General features: G+C 40.0%; 2 protein-coding genes across 2 annotated transcripts; one reads left to right on the top strand and one right to left on the bottom strand.

Annotated features, from left to right (window-relative positions):
* Positions 1-264: 264 nt before the first annotated feature.
* ints15 (integrator complex subunit 15) lies at positions 265-8,916 on the bottom strand. The gene is made up of 8 exons (XM_034103630.1): positions 8,831-8,916; positions 8,004-8,204; positions 7,702-7,923; positions 6,054-6,219; positions 4,945-5,222; positions 3,407-3,638; positions 2,634-2,673; positions 265-680 (listed from the first exon to the last, which is right to left on the bottom strand). The coding sequence occupies exons 2-8, from the start codon at positions 8,196-8,198 to the stop codon at positions 455-457; spliced, it is 1,359 nt and encodes a 452-aa protein (XP_033959521.1). The 5' UTR covers positions 8,199-8,204; positions 8,831-8,916; the 3' UTR covers positions 265-454.
* Positions 8,917-9,675: 759 nt separating this feature from the next.
* rgs11 (regulator of G protein signaling 11) lies at positions 9,676-21,281 on the top strand. Its single transcript, XM_034104691.1, has 17 exons — positions 9,676-9,747; positions 9,993-10,089; positions 10,275-10,325; positions 11,822-11,928; positions 12,128-12,179; positions 12,475-12,533; positions 12,696-12,772; positions 12,845-12,926; positions 15,935-16,000; positions 17,238-17,261; positions 17,368-17,429; positions 17,702-17,815; positions 17,917-18,032; positions 19,404-19,491; positions 19,574-19,712; positions 20,516-20,598; positions 20,687-21,281. The coding sequence occupies exons 1-17, from the start codon at positions 9,685-9,687 to the stop codon at positions 20,823-20,825; spliced, it is 1,419 nt and encodes a 472-aa protein (XP_033960582.1). The 5' UTR covers positions 9,676-9,684; the 3' UTR covers positions 20,826-21,281.
* The last annotated feature ends 1,143 nt before the right edge of the window (positions 21,282-22,424 follow it).

Genomic DNA, 22,424 nt, shown 5'->3' with positions numbered 1-22,424 from the left:
TCACACACATGTTACACATATGTTACACATGGACACAGCTTGTCAAATTACCGTTTCCCCCGGGACACAGAAACCATTTAAGGTTTAAAAAAGAAACACATAAGATTTGCATAAAGCATAATCAACCTTTAGGGGAAATCCTCTCCATGCCATCTTGTATTTTCCAAAAATTCAAATGATGCCCCCAATAACCCATTTTGAAAGCTGGTGTGCTGTATTGGAGACAGCAGTGACACCTAGTGGTTGAAGGAACAACATCATCAGTTAGGTAAAAAAATATTTATTGGACAACGTTAGCCTCACAGACTTTTAGCAAAAGCAACTCTGCCTGTTTACATCGTTATAAATCACTCGCATCGTAATAAATCACTCACACATCATTCAACTGACAAAAGCACCTCCCGTCCACACACACATTAACACACACCTTCACATTGCAAACACATCATCTGCGTTAGTGGCTGGGTCTGAAGGGGAAAGACATCCCCGTCATGAAAGGCTGAGCCGGGTACTGAGGGTGAGAGGAGGGGTGTGTGGGTAGAGGTGGGTGTGTGGGTAGAGGTGTGTGTGTGGGGTGTGAGGCGATGGGGGAATGCGCTGCGTGCGGGCTGAAGGCCATTGCAGGAGAGTGGATGTTGTTGTAGTACATCACGGGGCCGGACAACACCAACTGGAGCAAACTGGGGGGAGAACAAGGACAAAAAGTAAGTAAATGTTTGTATGGAAGAAAAAAAAAAATATATAAATAATAGTACAATTTAAATCTGTTACGGTCTTGACTTGAATTTAATTTAATAAGTAATTTTTAGGTACAAAACAAAAAACAATGATTGAGAAACATCCACAATACCTCCATAAAAACAACAATTAGCCGTCAACAATTTAACGACTAATTGTTGTCTAAAGACGCTACTTTACAAGATCTAAAAATACTTGCAACTCGACTTGTACCTCAACCCCCGTGGTTTCTGACTTGAGCTTTTTGCTATCTTCCCCCAAGCCTAAAGATTAAAGAGTGTGACATGTGTAATGGTAAACTTACTATTAGGGTAGTTTAACATTGTCTTATTAGTGCAAACTTTATATTTGACCTTATATGGGCACATCAATTGCAACAGTTCCCAGAATGATGTGTTTTGCTTGTAACCTCTGTGGGCACTTACAACAGTTCCTATAATAATGTATTTTAGCTTAGAAACTTGTCAATCAGCACTTTCTCCTGTTTCCATAACGATGTTGTGACAGGCATGACTTTGAAAACGCTAGGGGATATGGGTCAGGTCATGTCCTCTGCCTACTGTATGAATGACATCTAAGGTCACCCAAGGTCTGAACTTCAGAAGGGGGGCTGGGTGCCAAGTACAGGGCGATGGGCAAGTTCCTGTTTAGCTTCTTTGTCTTATAATTAGGGTTGCCAGAAACTGACCATGATCAAAATCGATTATTCGGCAGCCCTGGCGAATAATAATCGATTATTTGTTTGATACTTCTGACTTGTGTATCTCCGCAGTATTTGCCCACCCCTAAGATTTCCATAACACATGAAATGAGTCATTCCCCTTCATTTCCTGTATCGACTATTGATAATACTATTTATTCTTAGGTCATGAAATGTGTGTTTTGTGACTCAAGTCCAAACCTCTGCATTTTAAGCACAGATGTGAAAGCTGGGGATCGTTTTATAGATTTCGTTGGGAGATTTGACGACAGTTCACCTAATTCCTCACTTCATTTCAACAAATGTGACAACAACCAATCAGGTTACTGGAGACCCCCATGAATAATTCATTTGACTGATAATGAGTGGGAAAAACTTCATTTGCATACAAAATGGTGGTCAACAAAAATGAGCAGGTGGAGACACAATGTTATTTGTTTACGACTTGAAACTCAAAACTAACGTCTTGTGACTTGCAATAAATGACTTCTCACCTATGATCAAATCTAAAATCTCATCAGGGATCTACATTGTGTAGGATCCTGTTCTAAACTGCACAAATATTCAATGGTCATTTTTATTATACACACATGCATTTCCAAACATTTGGACTACCTATGTTGCAAATGTATTATCTTTTCAATTGACACACGGCATCTATTGCACGTCTGTCCGGCCTGGGAGAGGGATCCCTCCTCTGCTGCTCTCCCTGAGGTTTCTCCCATGTTCCCTTTAAACTGTGGGTTTTCTCCTTGTACGATGTGAGGGTCTAAGGACAGAGGGTCTAAGGACAGAGGGTCTAAGCACAGAGGGTCTAAGGACAGGAGGTCTAAGGACAGAGGGTCTAAGCACAGAGGGTCTAAGGACAGAGGGTGTCGTATTGTCATACTGATATTCTGTACACACTGTGAAGACCACTGAGACAAATGTAACATCTGTGATATTGGGCTATATAAATAAACATTGATTGATTGATTGATTTTGAAAGAAAAAAGATTTGGTGGGGTACAGATGTGTTCAAATGGTGGTCAAACCCGAAAGACGTCGGGTGTTGGAGTTTTGCAGCTTTCGCCATTTCAATTAAGGAATACATTCTATTGTAACCCGAGCCACTCCTCTCTAGATCTAGATGAAACCAGGCGACCATGGACAAGATCTTAGGGCCAATGGGCTCAAGACAGAGGATGGTTCTTACTTGTTGTGTGGCAGGCGGGAGCAGATGGCTCTCAGGTCCTCTGCAGAGAAGGCAGCAGAATAAGCAAGATGAGACAATCCATATGACGAGGGATCAAACCTGTTAGTTACTTGTTCATTCATCAATTCAAATCTGTAGCTTTCCACACAGCTAAATCATTAGCCTAAAAATCATGTTGGTTTTGGTGCGTTTAATATATATAAGAAATGTGAAAATGCAATAGCTAGGAAACAGATAGAAGGGTGTAAGCAGATTTTAAACATAGCATGATTTGTGTAGCTTTAACTAGTTCTGTAAAAGGGCCTATTTGTTTTATGACACCTCACACGGATGGAATCTTTGAGGTCTTTATAAAAACACAATGTATCCCAAGAACATTCCTGGAAACATCAAAGATAAAGAAATGTAGATACCGGCTTCATTGAGTGTGATAATAGCATAACAAATACATAAAGACTTGGAAAAGTGTTTGTTGCTGTATGTGTGAAAATAACAGGATAGAGAGCGATGAGGCCACTGTGCCGCAGGGGGTCAGCAAGCATCGACCAATCAGAGGGTCAGGAGTTCGACCCCAGCACCATGTAGAAGTGTCCTTTGGGAAGATACTTAACAGCTTTGGATAAAAGCACCCACTAAACATTATGTAATGTACACTCAGCTCAGTTTTAATATTTGAGGCCCAGTAATGCAGCTTATTCTGCCTTTGAGGCCAACGATGACAAGTGTAATGTATATGTTATGAATGTCTTCTATGCTTCTACCCCTTCTCTCACCTCTGGAGCAGAGCAGCGCCCCGTTGGCCATGGACACCTGCAGAGCCTGAGCCAGCCGGTCCAGGGCAAGCTGAGGCAGCGCTCGGGTATCTGTGGATGGTGCGTGTTTGTCCGCCTGGTCCAACAGCCTGGAGAGGTCAGAGGTCAGCGAGGCCAGAGACTCCATCTGCAGCAGCGCCAGGCGACCGTAAAGACCCTTCTCATTCAGGATGTTCGGCAACAGCATGAGGACCTGAGAGCGGTGGGAGGAGGCAAGTTTAAAGATCTCATTCTGCTTTCAAAAGTTACATTGGAATTCAAGATAATGTATGTATCTGCATGCTCGTGTGTGTGAGAGGGGATGTCGTATTATGGGATGTCAACTAGGACTGCCCCTAATTAGTCCACTATGACTTCTGTGCTTTCACACGTCAGTTGGAAAACCCCTCAGATTTCACTCACTAAGGTTATGTTGTGTCTTTCTGAGCGAGGACAGGACGAGCCCACAAGGGGACATGAGGACTCCGAAGCAAAAAAAGTCTCCTCTGTTTCAAAGTCATCGGAGAGCAGCTTCCCGAGTGCCGGCTTTATAACAAAACACAGAGCTTAATTATCCCGACAACGTGTGTTCCCCTCTCAGACTCGGAGGGAAAACGCAGCCGTGAGTCCGGCAGTAGCTATAAGATGTAATCATTCTGACCTCAGAAAACCATCCATTCAGCCTTTCACTTCATGATGAGGGATTCTTGCCGACGCGCATATCTTCAGAGTTTCCGTTTCCTATGTAGTATTTATTGGGTTGTTATATTCAGATATGAAATATAGACAATAGAACTAAAATGCTCAGTGTGTGTGTCCTCGCTGCTTGTCCCGACACACATTACAAATCCTATACATATATTTGATGTAAGGCATAACGTACCCTGCTGTTAAAAATAACGTTCTTTATCAGCCTTTGAAACTGAAACCGTTTTCAGTTGAAAAAACAAGTTAATTTGTTAATTGATTGCCTGAATTGACGACTATTGGTCGACGAGAAACATCTTGTATCGAGGGCGCCCTAATGTCGACTGTTTTTGATCATCTGTGTTTTTTGGAAGACATTAAATCATGTAAGAGTTTGAAACATTAAACGTAAGACACTCAAAACTGCACTCACTGCACACAAAAATACAATAGAGTTATTGCACATTCCTTCTTCTTATGTTTGTATAAATCTTTTATTTTATTAATCCTTTACTTATACATTTTATAAAATCTGAAAATGTATATTGAGCAACCATTCTTGCCAACATAACGTAATTATATATTTCTTAAATGTAAAATGTAGTGGTATTTATAAACCATAGACCTGTACTTTGATCTTTCTGTATAAGTGCGTGTTGATGAAATGAGTAGCTGAACAGAAACTGCACATGGAAATGAGCCAATAGCTACTCTTTGAGATGAACGGATGCCTGGTCCTTGTTTGATAAAGACATCATGAGATGATCCTCATGGTGTTGGTGTGTTGCAGTCTGTACATACATGTGTACTGCGGGTAAATGGATCTCACGCACCTGTAGGACGCTCAGATGAAGAGCAGAGAACAGAGGCCCCACCTCCCCCTCTCTCTCTGTGCTGCTATTGGTCAAGGCCTGCTTCTTGTCTCCCTTGTATGCTAGGGGGGCTTTAACGCACCAGCGCATCAAGCCCCCTAAAGGTGTGACATCCAGTGAGCTGATTGGGTGATTGCCGGAGAGGGGCGTGTTCAGGAAGTTGATGAGGACTAGACGAGGGTCGTCTTGGATCCACGACACAATCATCTGGAGGAGTTCTAACGGGGGGGTGAGCTCCTCTGAAAACACACGCAAAGATAAGAGAAGTGAATAAAAAGATGAGAACATTGTGAGGAAACGTTTCAGGGACTTCTCTCGTTTAGATAAAGCTATTGCACATATGCAAGTTAACTGGAAGTGCATTCATTCCTATGGGAACCTCTGTGATCTTCATTGGTTTTGCCAAATTCCTCCTTTCATAATTATTTGTATCAAAAAGGTACCTGAAAAATGTGAGTTAGCTAGCATTTTGGGCTTAGCATTTGATGCTAATGTCTTGTGGACTGGGCTAATAGTCAAATAATGTTCCCATATAGCTGACACATACAAGTTCATTCAGTTCTATGCAAACCTCAGTCATCTGCTCTGACTTTGATCAACTGCCTTGAGTGGGTGCAAAAGTGAAGACTTCAGTGGCAGTTTAAGGAAAGACCATATGCTAAAAAAGTGTGTGAAATTGTTGAATTGTGTAATTGCATAATAAAACAAATTCAGCTAGTTTAATTAACACTTGAATTTAAATTTTTTTATTTTTGCTAAAATTGCAGATGGTTAGCACAGCCTACGCCACCCAAATCAAAGTTTGATAAAAGTGGGATTATTACATTAATTTATACTTTCTCTTGTTCTGTAGTTGTGGTCCTGTTTCTGTTTGGCAATGTTCACACAAGGGGGCGTACACCATACAGAATTACTGTCACAAAACTGTGTGGAAACACAGTGTTAGTCAACAAACAATTGACTAACTGCATTCCAGCCACCCCAAACAATATTTACAAAGGGAATCTCTGTTTTTATCGTTTTTTAGGGCCCAGTTTTAGATGTTTTTTGGTGCTTTGGTGTTGTCCCACCTGTGGTGAGGTCGTAGAGCGTGGTGACAGCCGTGATGAACTGGCAGCAGAAGCGCGGGCTGGCACTGTGGATGTTCTGCAGCGTGGGCCCCGAGCCCGGCACCAAGCTACAGTAGTCGTCTACGAGAACCTGAGCCAGCCGCACACAGTACACACGGTGCGTTCTCTGGGGACACAAACAGAGTCATGTTCAGTACATACATTTGGAGTTAGAAGGGAGTTGACATATCTCACATGACTTTGAGTACTCAATCAAGACAAGCCTCCGCCTCAAGGTCTAAGCTCTAAGACTAAAACTGCATAGAAGTATAAAAACTGTTTAAAAAAGGTATAACATGCAATATATATATATATATATTTAAATAAATAAAGCTATTTATAAGCTTCGCATCGGGCCGAACCACGCCTCTTAGCTGTGATATAATGACCATATATCACGGCCTGAAGTGTGCTATTGCTTTCATAAAACGGTTACAAATTATGGCAATATGAAAGAAAAATACACACTCCAATATAAATAGTTATTAGTAAATAATGATGTTAAAATAAAACAGTCCCTCCGTTGCCTTCTGCATAAAACATAATGCGAGGTGGTTGCTATGCAACAACACTAACAGCTAGCGAGCATATTAGACAGACAGCGTTGATCTTTTATTTGGCTATTTATTTACATTGCAGTGTTTCCCCTACATACAAATAGCGGCGGCCAGGCACCAAAAAATGTTTTTATAAATAATGGTACGTTTTTTTTTAAATAAATAATAATTGACCCTTTTTGATTTTTGATTGTTTGTTATGTGAATTTGTAGTATTTGTGTTACTGTATTTTCAAAAAGGTGTATTTTGCTAAATCTTGAGACATTAGCCGCGTTCACACCGAGTACTTTGCTGTACTTAGTTCCCGGCACTTAGTGCCGCTTAGCCACGTCAGTATTCTGGTTGTCTGCTACAAATGGTCATTAATATCATTTGTATCCAGTTTCAAGGCCCTTTTCACAATATGCTTTGTAGATATAAGTCATTTTCTTTGTTTTTATTTTAACCATGAGAATGATTTTAGTCATTGAAAGTCTGGATTTAAGTATTCTTAAAAACATGCAAAACAAACCCTCGCGGCAGCCAAAGATTGTAAGTGAAACTGATTTTTAATGTTGCATAACTGTCTTACACAAACAAGCTGGGCCATCATTAGTGGCAACTCAGCTAACAGCCCCAATTATCTGGCGAGCTGCGATGGAAAACGCAGATTTTCAACAACACCGCTTTATTTGGTGTTTTTACCAAATGTGATCAACTGGTCTGTTTGTTTTGGAGAGGAGACATCTACATTTCATTCACCCCTTGTTGAAAACCTCCTGAACAATGAACAGTTAGGAATACTAACCGACAGTGGTTGACTGCTAAGACAAACTCCCACAGTGTTTCCCATACATCGATTCATTTGTGGCGGGCCGCCACAATTAAATATCGTATATAATTGTTTTTGTGCCCCCAGAAATAGAATCAAATTCTGTGGGAAACACTGTCCCATGTTCCCATGCTTCCTCGTGACGTCACCAAACTGTCTTATGTTATTGTCTTGTGCCAGATATTTTCACATCGTGATTTAAATGCACATTTAAATATGTATGCATGTTTGACTCCTCACCTGTAACCACGAAGCAGCACATTCCAAGATAGGAACCCTGCCCACAGCAATTGCCATGGAGACCAGTTTGCCTAACAGCACCATCCGGCTTTCGTCTGCCTGGTTGCCTTGGAGACTAAAGAGGGCGGAGAACATAAGCTGACGGACAGTATCACGACTCTGCTCCTGGAAACAGCTGCACATGATCTCCAACAGCTGGAGCTCCTGGAGGGCACTCATCCTCTGAAAGAAACACACAGACAGTTAAATGGCTGCCTCTATGTGTGTGTTTATAAAGTGTATGTACATGTGGCGGTCATTACCCTGGCTGGTGTGTTTCTGTCCTTCGGTGCATGAAGAATGAACTCCTCCACCAGCTCCTGGGTTTTGGAGTCCACCTGGGGGGGCTGCCGGCCGGACTGCACAAGGTTACAGATGTAGATGTCCAGGTGGTACAGCAGCTCCTTGGCTGCACTCAGCACGTCGCGAGGCAGCAGCGACTGACGGATGTCGCCCATCACCACCTGAAAGAAACCCATACAAACTTCAGTTCAAAGGTTTTATTGTCATATGCACATAAGCTACAGTGTAGAAATGGCAATGAAATTCTTCTGACCCGAGCTCCTCCAACAATGCAACATATATAATAGAATACAATACAAATAAAATGGGACACATTTAAAACCATGTAAAATTGATGAAAGTTTAAAATGGACAAGTTAAAAAAACTGCTTAAAAATAAGAATGTAATGCTGTAGTTAACTGGGATTTTTAACATTTAATTAATTGGCATTATAGTCATATAACAACACAACAAACACAATGCATTAATCTTCAGCCATTGTTTACTTTTCCATTCACGTAAGACGAACAACGACTGTAAAACGACCAATAAAGAGAAAGTAATTCCAAACTCGAGTTTTAACGTTACATATCTATCACTTTATATCAGGGTTTCAAACTGTAGGTTGTATGTTAACTCTTTCCAGGCTGAGGAGCTCCACAGTCAGTCGCTCTCCTCCATCCTGCTACAGCTAGGGCTAGCAAGGTTAGCTAAAAATACTGGTTTGTAACCCGCAGCAGCTTCAATGCGCGTTAGTTATGGTCTGAGCATTTTCAATGAAACACAAGTATTTAGCTAAGCTCTTACCTCTGGGAAAAGCCCTTAATATACTCAATAAATTTGCCGACGTAGTGAATTGTCTCAGGGCGACGAGGGAACCACTTCCTGCTGTACGGAAGCCCGCGTGGGATAAAACTAGACGTTTTAACGCGCGTGATAAAATGTCAATACAGAAATGTATTTCATAATTAAAATCCAAAAAAGCGATGTTACGCAATAAAGAGATATTATTTATTTAAATTAAATAAAAAAACACAACTACATAACATTTTATATTTCAATGTAAAACGATTGAAATATGTATTTATTATGGCTCTACACTTACAATATATCCTAGTTTAGCAAACAAATACTTTAGGGTTAAATGTTTTTAATGTATTCATAGTCTTAAACGGGCATACAAAAAAACTTTGCTCATTAATTTGTATTAATAATATTTTAAAATAAAATGTATTAGCCTATTTAACCAAACAAAGTTTAAAAACCAAACTTTATGTTTGTCAAAAAAATACCTGTAAGTGGTTCTCTATATCTAAATGTGCTATTGATATTATTTGTATGCTAACTGTTTTTAAATATGTTTTTTTTCTCAGCATACTTGCAATAAGTAAACATACTATACTATAATAAACTAAATACTGAAACGGAGATATAAACACATGTTGTTGTTTTCATTCTGTACAGGAACTTTATATCATATCCAAATCACTTTGGCACATTAATCCTTTCTAATCTACACAGGGGCGCGCGCACCAATCACCGGACCGCCTGCTGAGGGAAAAAAGGAAAGAGAGTGCACGCTCTGCTGCGCGCTCCCGCGGACAGCACTTCGGTCTCCAGCACTTTACCGTCCCGTCGAGTGATTCAAAGCATCCCGCAAGATGACCATCAACACCATGGCTAAAGGAGGCTGGCACCGGGATCAAATGGAATGCTTTCGAAAGGTAACACTGTCTCCTTTAGTTTCATCATGTAAAACAATATACTGTATATCTATATATAACCCTGAGTAAATCCGACAGCATGGTGATGATGAGAACAAGTTATAAAAGGGTGGAACATGAATTGTTAATCTCATTTTCTGATTTATTTGAGTTTGAGTTACTTTTTGAGTTATTATTTTCTATTTTCTTTGCATCTGCATGTGCATGTGCATCTGTGTGTGAATTTGTGTCTGTTCCCTTGACAGATGGAGAAAGTGATTGTGGCCATGCAGGACCCTGACATGGGCATGAAGATGAGAAACCAGAGGCTCCTTATCACTGTCATTCCACACGCTATGACAGGTATGTGTGTGAGTGTGTGTCCCTTTTTGTCAGAGTGCATTACCTTCTGTGTGTGGGACATGCAGCTTGTGTGTGTGTGCCCCAGCGATCATGCATAATGCAGCAGTGATTTTGAGAATACTGTGTGCTTTTCAGAGTAGAGGAAGGAAGTTTCTTCTCATTTCGGTCTCTTTTTTTTCTTTCAGGCCGTGATATTATTGACTGGTTGATGAAGAAATCGAATATCTGTGAGGAGGGTAAGTAATAATACAATTTGTGTGAAGAGAGTATATTGCTGTGTGATTTCCGTTTCCCTTGCTTGTTGTGTGTCGTTGCTAGGTTATGGTGTTTTCTCTCAAGCTGACATGGTAATGCTTCCTGTGTGTGTGTAATGTAGGGGTAGCGGTTTCCAGTAAACAGAAATGGGGTGAGCCCCAGAGGATACAAGTTTGATTAACTCACCTGATGATCTGGGTTTGATTAGCATCCCTGTGGAGCTTTTTAACCTCAGGAGACTTTTCTGTACCTGAAGTAAATTAGAGGTTGGAAAAAATAGCCCATAGGTCCCTTTTGGCCTGAGAGCACACTTAAGGAGGAAAGAGAAGAGCCAGTCAGCAAGAGAGAGACTGGTAAGAGCAGGGCCGCCTTAATGCACGGGCTGACCTGGGCTGAAGCCCAGGGGCCTACGGAGATCGGGGGCCTATCATGAGCCAATAACCAATTGTTTTATTTTTATTTTAAATAAACAAAGTCTTGGCTTTCAGAATATGAAACTTTTATTTCTAAAATCACACGATAAATACATGTTTGAAGCTTGTAAAGGGAAGAAGACAGCTCTCCCTCGCCACTCTGCTCTTCCACAGCAGGCAGAACAACAGCCTGTGTTTCTAGTGAGGGTTTTCCCCGGGAAACAAACACAATACACACAAAAATACACACACACACACACACACACACACACACACACACACACACACACACACACACACACACACACACACACACACACACACACACACACACACACACACACACACACACACACACACACACACACACACACACACACACACACACACACACACACACACACACACACACACACACACACACACACACACACACTCGTGAGCTTCCCCCAGACCAGTAATCCAAACGAAAATATCTTCCCGTAGTATTTTGATCATTTGCTCCGCTAATCAATCAGATCGATGGATTCCAGAGATTTTTCTCAAAAATGATGACTCCGAAACAGTCAGTGCAGCACCACTTAACAGCCAATCAGAATGAGAATATGTTTCACATGTGACTTATTCAAATTGAATAAGTAAAATAACTAAAATATGGATATTCCCTTCTTGTCTCTGGTTCATATCATATTAAAGTGAATATTTTGGACAAACTAAGACACCACGTAGGAATCTGTGTATCTGGGATGGAAAAATGTCAACATTTCCGTAAGTTTCATAGACTTAAAGAGAGAGGTGAACATAATCGTTGGTGGCTGGTTTAATAAGCATGATTGATTTTCCATGTTAAGATGGTTCAATTTGAGAGCTTGTGAAAAATCTCTTTCATGAGACATCAAACAAAGAAAAACCTGGATATCCTCATATGTCATTACTTAGCGTAGCCTAATAATGTCTCCTATAAACAGACATCGAAACATTAACGGTATCCTTAAAGGTTGAAGTAAAAAGCTGGATGAATTAAGTGTATAGCCCCGATGAGTTTCTTCTGTGGTGTTTTACAGAGTCGCTGCACATCAGTGGCCTGCTGGTGAGGTACGGGTACATTTACCCCCTCAAGGAGCCCCGATCTCTGGTGTTACGGCCCGACGAGTCGCCCTACCGCTTCCAGGTTAGTCATTCGTTCCTCAGTATAATAAGTTCACCTGCTGGTAAAGAAAACACCATCAAGTGTAAATGCTGAATCACTTTTGGATATCCCTCCTTCTATTCCACTTTCTAATCCCCCTTCCATCTGCCCCTTTCCACTTTTAACGTATTACGATACATTTTTATCAGAAATCTGAAACAATTTTGCTTGTTTTTTTCAGACTCCTTACTTCTGGACCAGTACCCGCTGGCCTGCATCAGAGCTAGACTATGGTAAGGCAATCCAAAAACAAACTGAAGGGGTAAGAGGAATGATCAGTTAAGAACTTGTATGTATTTAAATAGGATGGAGAACATTTGTCACCCACCATCACATTTTAAAAATATAAACAAACTACCAATAATTCCAAGCAACAAAGCTTCCAGCTCAAATATAACTTTTAACAAAAGTTCTGATTTATACATAGATAACATTTACATGAGATGTATGCTAAACACATGGGCAAAACCCTCCTAACCTCTTATTTCTTTCTTTACTGTTTGTGTTTGTGTTTGTGCGTGCCATCAGCCATCTATTTGGCTAAAAAGAACATAAGAAAACAAGGAGAATTGATGGAATATGAAAAGGTGGGTAACATGTGAGTGTGTTAACGAAAGACAGATCATGTGTCAGGGCATCGTGCATTATGCAGTAGTCTGGGGTCATTTTTAACTCTTCACTATTCTAGTCCTATTCTCTCGGTTTGAATTTCTTATTCATCCCTGGTTCTTTCTCCTCTTCTTTTTTAGGAGAGGTACAGTGTGTTACACAAGAGGATCAACCACACCTGGGACTTTGTGGTGATGCAAGCAAGAGAGCAACTCAGGTACTCTCACACTCATACACACACATACAAACACATGAACACACACATCCTTACAGTGTGATTGATGTTTAGGGCATCCAAACAGAGGAGGAAGGCAGACCGCATTGTTCTAGAATGTCAGGAGCAGGCCTACTGGCTCATCAACAGACCCCCGGTACGTTATTCAACCTGTATGTGATGTATTGAACTATATACTACACTATACAATACTATACTAATACCATACTATATCTTTCTCCACCGTAATGGATTAGACTATACACTACTATACTAAATTACACTATACTACATTTTTCTCCAACGTAATGTATTAAAGTAAACACTATTGTACTACACAACACTAAACTAAACTTCTCGCTTCGGTAATTGATTAAAATAAACAGTACGATACTATACTATACAATAGGATATTCGATACGATAGAATGCTATACCACACTATACTATACTTTACTATATTGCATTACATACTAATATACAGCACGAAACAATACTATACTATGTCCTTCTATGCCAGGGGTCTTCAACTAAAATTCAACGAGGTCCAGTTAGAGAAAATGTCCCCATGCAAAGGTCCGGAACATCAAAATGTCTAACTTGCTTCATGAATTAGTGTGATATATATTGAAGTGACCTGTAGTTTTATCAACGTCTGCATGTAATCAACAACTGACTGCCAATCAAATAAAGAAAGTACAATTCATAAACAACAATATTTATTGTCAATTAACATTGAACTATACAGATATACAGTAAATACTGTGGATATGTGTAATGTTCCTCTCGGGCTGCATTTACAAATAAAATAGAGAAAATAAATAAAATAGCTTTTGAAAATATGTGCATCTTAAAAGTGCTTAATTTTAGATATATAAAATAAAGTGTAGCAGCAGCAGCAGCAGCTCGAGAGTCCCTTTTTCTTTGTTAACCGTTTCACATCATGCCTTAACAGTTTCAGACGATTATAGAACAATATCAGTCTTTACACATCATAACAATTGAACAGTTTTAAAGTTTCTCTTTCTTTCCCTCTTATATTGCAGTCCCTCACTCACTTTTTTTAAATTCAGTGCGAGAATTGAGCTCGAGCTTATCCTGCCAGGAGTTTGTAAATCTGGGCCGACATGGTGTCAGGGCCATTCTCATACACATGCAGGTGCTCATTGGTTACAGTGATGCAAACACAGGTATGGTGAAAAAAAGAGAGAACTATTTGAAGCAGAAAAACCTAACCTGGGCATGCTCCCCCGGGAGGATTTTTTTTTAAATATTGAAGTTAAAAGCATCAATCTGGTACACTTTGAGAGCAACATTAAGAGATCTATGGATACATCTCTCAACACCCATATGAAACAGAACTGTAAGCATATTTTTCTTTTCGGATATTTTACAAATCACTCCCATTTTAAACTCTATTCTTGTTATTTTTAACAACTTTTTTGTTACTGTCATATAGTATTTTATACCTGTTTTTCAATTAGTCTCATTAATAACTATATTGATCATATCAATGTGTGCCTTAACCTCACTGAGCTGAGGTTATTTGAGCCTCTCAGGAGAGAGCTCTCTTCCACCTGGTTGTAGAAAAGCGCTTTAAATTCGTTAGCATAGCTAGCTAACCAGATGCTAATAACAACAGATCGCCAATGTGCTTACAACTAAAGACACAGCCACGCAAACACTGCGGCATGTGTACGGCTCCTTATGGGTATTGCAATATTTTAAGGGCTGGAGCGGCGTTCCGGTGCTCTCCGTCAGCACTCCTTCCAGACGAGACATATACCACGTGAAGACACGTTACGCTCGTGTTGTGTTCAAGGAACCCGTCCTTGGCCAGGAAAAACAGGTACTCGCTTGTTTAATTATTTTTGCGGTCTAGATTTCTTCTTCTTTTTTGAAGTGAGAAGTTGTCCGTCAGTCAGACTGACGGAAGGACGGACGGACGGACGTACCCCCCCCCCAAACGAAAACTCTTCGGTTCTCCACGAATTACACAAATCACCCAAATCAGCGTTAAAAAAGCGGGAGGCGCCGAAAAATCCCCTATTAATGTATTGATTATAGCTCCGGGTCCGCCTGTTGCCGACCGCTATTCTATGCCATACCACACTCTTTACTGTGATATATTTGAAAACATACTACACATCACTATGCTATGCTATGTTTTTCTCCACTGTATTGGGTTAAAATAAATACTAAACTATAGTATAGTACTATTCATAATACAATATTATGCTATTCTATATGATAGTGCACTTACTCACTACTTTTCAAACCTGTTCTATATTATAGGCCTGCTATCCTGTATCGTGCATCACTAAACCTGCTTATATTATATTTTCAATGTACAATACTGTACTGTACTATGCTATACTATAATAGTCTTGACCATACTTCTATAGAAACGTGTTTTACAGAATTAAACTCTCTGAAGTCCCACTAATGTTCCCTCACAGTCCCTTCTGCCTCACACATGAAATATTCAACCCATCTGGTAAAAGCTTCAGCTGACAACAGGAGAGAGAGAGAGAGAGAGAGAGAGAGAGAGGGTGATAAACAGACATAGAGAGAGAAAGAGTCATCATATTCATCTTTCTTTATGCTGCCCTAACATCATAGCAGTCCATTTGTTTTAAGAAGGAGACAGGTAGAGAGAAGGACCAGAGAGAAGGGAAGGAAGAGTGGGTGTATGTCTGTAGGAAGGCAAGTGGAGGTACTGTGGGCAGAGCAGAGGTTGAAGCCGAGGGCAAGGGTTTGCAGGAGGGACTCCATCTTGTCTTGCTCTTATAAATTAGGGACAAGGACATGAAGAAAAAGAAAGAGAAACTCGAGAGTAAAAATCAGAGCCAGTGGAGTGGAAAGCTCAGGGAAGGATAAGTGCTCACCCACACGCACAGTCTCAGCGCACACACGAGCACGCACGAGCATGCGCACACGAGAGCGCACACACACACACACACACACACACACACACACACACACACACACACACACACACACACACACACACACACACACACACACACACACACACACACACACACACACACACACACACACACACACACACACACACACACACACACACACACACACACACACACACACACACACACACACCTACCTTAGGTAAGTGTGCTTATGTGTGAGTATTTGTTTTCAGCCCGGGGCACGTAATGTGTTGGACATGGGTCTGGAGAGACCAAATAACACCGCACGAGTTACACTGGTCAGTGACATCATCACGTTTTTTACTTCCAGTTCGACTGTTTATTCCCCTTTGAAAAACTCCATGTGATAACACCTCTTCTATGCATCTCTTCTCTCTTTCTCTTTTTGGCTGCTCTGATTTTTTCAAAGTAAGTTTCCAAGACAGCCATGCTATACATTGGACAATTACAGAATTGTATAATGTTTTAAAGAGGGGCCCCTTTTTGGGGGGCTCCCTCTCCTGTAGTGAGTAACATAGGTTTTTATCTAAAATCCCAAAGTTCAAGGCAGAGGGAGTTTCTCTCCCCCGTCTAAAATGTTTACTTCTGTAACATAGTGACATCACTATGTAACACGTGCGCTTCTATTGGCTAGCGCCCCAACACATTGTACGTGATAGGCTATGTGGGGGTACATCTCTAAGCGGTTAACCAATCAATCAATCAATCAATCAATCAATCAATCAATCAATCAATCAATCAATGTTTATTTATATAGCCCAATATCACAAATGTTACATTTGTCTCAGTGGACGTCACAGTGTGTACAGAATATCAGTATGACAATACGACACCCTCTGTCCTTAGACCCTCACATCGTACAAGGAAAAACTTCCGGAGAAAACCCACAGTTTAAAGGGAACATGGGAGAAACCTCAGGGAGAGCAACAGAGGAGGGATCCCTCTCCCAGGACGGACAGACGTGCAATAGATGCCGTGTGTAAATCGAAAGATAATACATTTGCAACATAGGTAGTCCAAATGTTTGGAAATGCATGTGAATCAATCACAACAGAGCCGCCCAGCTAACCAATCAGAGCAGACTGGGCTCTGGTTTCAGACAGAGGGTGAAAAGAGGTGCTGCATTAAAGCATGGAAATGTGTCAAACAGTAGAGGCAAAAAATACAAATATGAAACCTGAAATAAGCCCAATAGGGCACTTTAACATTTTAAATAAAGGTTACTTTATGCCATACAGAAGTTACGTCAGATTAAAACAATTACTAATAAGCAGCAAAACATAAAAATACCCATTTGTGATGATAATCAAACATATACTACTTTATGACACGTGTGTAACCTCCCACTGTGAATTTCCTATTAGCCAGAATATATAGGGTTTTAATATTTAAAGCCTGAACACATATAGAAAGCAGGAAAGCTGCCTTCTACTACTGATATGATTAAGTTTAAATGCATAATGCAGTTATTGTGTGACTTAAAGTGATGACACTGCGTTTCTCTCACAGAACTAGAACAGTGAGCACTACAAAAATGAGGTAAACATCATATATAATGTATACACTTTCACTTTAAGTACATCGAGTGTACATTAAAGCGTGCAATGTGTAAATTAACATGTCTGCTTCTTGCCTTTGTTTACAGATTGACACCTGTAAAAGGGCACTTGGAAGAAACCGTGTAAAGTCATCCATCTGCCTAGAAGGGTACGTGTCAGTTTGACGAACACACGTGCAGCACACACAAACATACACACAAGGACTAATGGACTTGAAGTCCTGCAGCGGCTGAACTCCAGCTCTCCAGCACATGCACATAAGGCTTAGTGCTCCCACTATAAGAGCCACTAATGGATGCTTCCTGAGCATGCTTCCTCCATTAACTGTTATGATCTCACTAATACAATAATACTGTGTGTGTCTGTTTGTGTGTGTGTTTTTGTGTGCGTGAATGCCTCTGCATTTGTGTGTACGTCCAGTTTTATGAAATACAGCGAGCAGTACCAGAACCACGACCCCATTATGCAAGGATGCCTTCCAAGCAACCCCTGGATCTCTGATGACTCCGCACATTGGACAATGAATTTAGAAACGTGAGGAAATCCACACTTCTCAAACAGAGTAATTTAGTTGATCATGTTTCAGATTTTTTAGCATCTCTTAACGTATCACTTTTTTGTGTTTGCGTGAGAAGGGTACCTACACCGACACGTCTCCGAGTGGAGCGTTGGAGCTTCAGCTTCATGGAGCTTCTCAATGACGAGATGGGGAGGCGGGAGTTCATGACCTACCTGGAGAAAGAGTTTAGTGGTAAGCAAGAGTGACACAAATGTTGGAATGTTAACCAAGTTCAAAATATCAAAAGAGAACACGGGTTGAACGTTCATGCTGATGATACACTGCTGTTCATCTCCTTATCATCCAATGACATTAGCCCTAAAACACTTAAATCATAAGACAGGTTGTAATTATTGGAGCAATTGTCCAGAGAGAACAAACCTAAAACAAAAAAAGTGCAACGGTTTCTATCCAAGGAAGATACCAATGCATGCTTTTATCTCTAGCAAGCTCAATTTACTGCAATGCTCTACTTTCTGGTGTACCTCTGAATGCTATAAATAAGCTACATATCGTGCATCACGTGTACTGACCAACACCAGAAGGAGAGCACATATCTAATCTCGTTCCCTTCATAGAACCTTTTAAGAATCTTTCATTTGTGTTCAAATAACTCAACAAACTAGTACTTGAAAACTTATCAGACATGCTGTCTCTGTATGCTCCCTCTAAATCCCTAAGGTCCTCTGACACTGGGCTTTTAATTATTCCCTGGGTGAAGACCTTAGGGGAGGTTTAATTTAGTGTGTGGTCCTTTCTTCTGGAATAGCCTGCCAGAAGAGCTGAAGGCACCACCATTTTTCAATAGCCTGAATAACCTGAAAATACATCTTAAAACATATTTTTTTAGTTTGGCATTGTCCTAATATTATTACTGTACATTTTAAATAACCTATCTTTACTGTGCTTTTTTTCATTACACCTCATATTGCAATTTTACAGAAAAAGCTTTATAAATAAAATAAAAAGTTAAATTCAAATCTTAAAACTTTTGGTTATAACGTTTCGAGTCAATCCAATATAAAATTCAAAAAAAGTCAAATCCAATTCAAACACAGAATATCAGATATCTCTTTCATCTATTTATATTCAAAGCTAATTTCTGTTTAACATGTTGAATCACTATTATATGGTAACAATTGGAGATGGAATACTGCAAACCAAGTTATAATATGGAGAAGCTAGAAATATTAATTGGATTGTTATCATAGGAAAATCATCTCAAATCTATTCTAACTCTTATAAGCATTCAGCATTTAATTAGTTCCCCTAGTAACATTTTCCAATCCCGGCGGTGATAATGGAACAGTTGAGGTAGTGGAAGATTAATTTCATGATATGGTTATTTGAAAGGATGGAAAAAATAGATAAGGAATAGGTGACATGAAGAAGAAAAGGAATCTGTTCATCCATGCATATGAAATATTGCCAGGAGCCAAAGTTTTCCGCAGAGGGCAGCGATGCTATAAAAAGTCGCTAATTGTTTGTCACATTTTCCTGCGTCATTGTTGTGTTATTCACCACCATATGTTCCTAACACCTGATGATCTGTCTCTCTGCTAGGGGAGAACCTGGCTTTCTGGCAGGCCTGTGAGGATATTAAGCATGGAGAAAGTTCAAAGATTGTTGAGAAAGTGGAAGAAATCTACAGGTAAGCGTAAAAGCAAACAAACAAGCTGAAATAGACACGTATAATAGGTCAGATGACTGCCATTCTTTCGTGTGTGATTCAGAAACTTCCTTGCTCCGGGAGCTCCCAGATGGGTCAACATCGACAGTAAAACAATGGATAAAACTCTATCGGGGATCAGACACCCACATCGTTTTGTCATGGAAGATGCACAAATGCACATCTACTTTCTCATCAAGAAGGTTTGACTACTGATCCACTGTAGTTTGGAACTTTAACCATTGGATATAGATCTTAAAATACTGCACAATTATAATTTCTTGCCTCTTTTTCCTCAATCAATTCTACCGATTATTTTCCAAGCCATGCTACCGTGTACTTTTTCCTCACTTCCATGCATCAAATGGCTTTAACTTAAATTCTATAGAATATAAAATCCGCCTTTTTTAGTATTTGGAATTATGTCATTTATGAGGACTTTCAAGTCTAGATTAAAACATTGTCGAAGTTAACTTTTTGTTGTGTAACAATGCAGTGCACCTAAATTATATTACAATGCAAAGATAATGTGACTTTGCCAAAAATGATTGCAGTCTTGGTATTCAGTGTGATAAAAGTAACGACCTGAGCAAGTTTCACAAATCTGTTAATTGTTTATAATACCATTCAAAAAGGGAAAATTGTTCAATTGTTGTTCGGGATGGGTTTAGGAGAAACATAGGTATACCTGTTTGTCCTCTAGCATGGGTATTCTGGATTGTGTGAATAAGAAGCACAATATGAACTAAACAACAGTGGTCCCAGTATTGACCCCTGAGGGACACCACATTTTGAAATGCCATTCATTCAGATAGAATGCAAACCAAGACCCTTTAATTTGGTTAAAACATACATTTTCTGTCACCTTTGGATAGATATGGTATATACTTGGCTGTCGTCTATCAACTAAAAGCACATCTAAATGGCAAATGTAAAGGTTAGCTGACAGTTATCAGAACATTTTTAGGTGATAATGGTGTATTTGTGTGTATGTTTGTTCTGTTAGGACTCTTATCCAAGATATCTGAAGTCTGACCTATACAAAAACATGCTGGCCAAAGGTATTGTCCCCCAGGAGACAAAGAAAAGGTAACATTAACCATTAACTACCACTTTCACTTTACTTACATACATTATTTCTCTAACATGAAACCTTTATTTCTCTTCTTCCTCACAGTGTGTTCCCCTTCATGAGACGCCAGCGCCACTCGAGCCCCTCCCCTGCTCAGGTTTCCACCCAGGCGACAGAGGAAGGCGGGAATGCCAAAGGGGCCGGGCAAGCAGGTACCAACTCTGCAGCTGGCTCCAATGTCTGATGCTGGGCAAAAAAAAAAAACAGTCCTCCTTTGCTTTCTTTTTCGAGTCAAACTGTCTGCGTACAAGCCAGAGCTTCACTTCTACTGCAACATTACAAAAGCTAGAATATCAACCTTTAAGCTTCCTCTCTGAGCACAGGTGTTAATGCATACCTCAGCACCGCCACATCTTATTCCCAGGGCAGTGAATTGCAAAGGAAAAATAGCTTTTACAGCTGCTGAGCCATCCTTTATCTAATATCAGTCCAAAAGGTCTTTCCTGTTGTTTTTGATATTGACTCCTTAAAACAAGTCTTCCTTTTTCGCTCAATAGCTTTCATATAGAATCTTCTCTGTATCTCATAAGCAGGTGTAGGCAGAGTGATTGTTCAAAAAGCAATAGAAATGTAAAATATGTATTAATTGAAAACATTGTCTCAGCATGTGTGTGATTATCGTGCAGTTTGCTTGTCTTCATCATTCTATCCTGGAGCTTCACATTGCAATGGTTGTTGCTGTTAATTTAGCTCGAGCATGTTTTCATCCCAATAAAAAAATGCCACAACAGCATTCTGTGTTGTGTTGTGCTCTCAGTGCTGCATGCTATGGTAAACAGTGTGTGTGTGTGTGTGTGTATTTGTGATCAGGCTTTTGTTATCCTCACTTTATTTCATGTGTCCTGTTTCTATAGCCTTGGGAGTATTTTAAGCACAACGCCTTTATATGTTGCATTCTTTTTTTGTGTGCATCTATTTAACTCGAGATGTGAAGGCTTTGGGCTATTGAATAATAGACTTCCAGTAACTCAGCCTATATGACAACTACTTCAAAAGGCTCAGGTCGGTTTCCATGCTGTTCTCTTTCAGTACTGTGTCTTAGTGCTTCTCCTACCAGACTGGCTCCATCTTCTGGCTGCATGAAGTCAAAATATCATAAATGTTCATACTCACTGTAAATAAGTGGTTCCCACCGGTTTGGCTTATGCCACTTCAAAGTTAACAAATGTCCCCTTATTGTAAGATTTAGCAATTTTGTGAGTTAGCGCCCCTACAGTTTTAAATCGCAATTAGCCTATAAAATATGTGGATTGCGATGCAATTTATATAAAACATTGACTTCAATATTATTCCCTGAGTAGTGGTTAGTCTTACTGTCTAGCCTACCTTAAGTTTCCATTTTTTAAATTAGAGTAATCCCATGGTCCCTTCTTAGTTTTGTTTGTTGGTTGTTGGATTGGCTGTTACAGTCATAGACACAACAGTGCCTGTCGAGACATTTTTAAAAAGGTATAATGCTACTTTGCTTGCGAAATGCTTAGGTAACAGGTTATGGTCGATGGTTCCCTTCAAAGATTGCCACCTTGGTGTTGATGACGTTACATTTCCATTCTGTAATTATGACTGACAACTGTAACATTACACATGCATTTTTTATATAACATAACTGTCAAAAACAAGTTGACAACTTTACAACACAGCCAAACATCAATCAAATGCAACAATAGAAGACATAGCTAGCCAGCAAATGTTACTCACCCGGTTACGTTCGCCCACTCACATGGCTTCCGTTCTGAAAACCTCTTCATCCCATGGGTTCAAAGCTCCTGTGATACACTCCCCA

Source organism: Pseudochaenichthys georgianus, chromosome 17 (genome assembly GCF_902827115.2).
Source record: "Pseudochaenichthys georgianus chromosome 17, fPseGeo1.2, whole genome shotgun sequence".
Taxonomy (NCBI): Eukaryota; Metazoa; Chordata; class Actinopteri; order Perciformes; family Channichthyidae; genus Pseudochaenichthys; species Pseudochaenichthys georgianus.
This window is presented reverse-complemented; position numbering and strand designations above follow the sequence as displayed.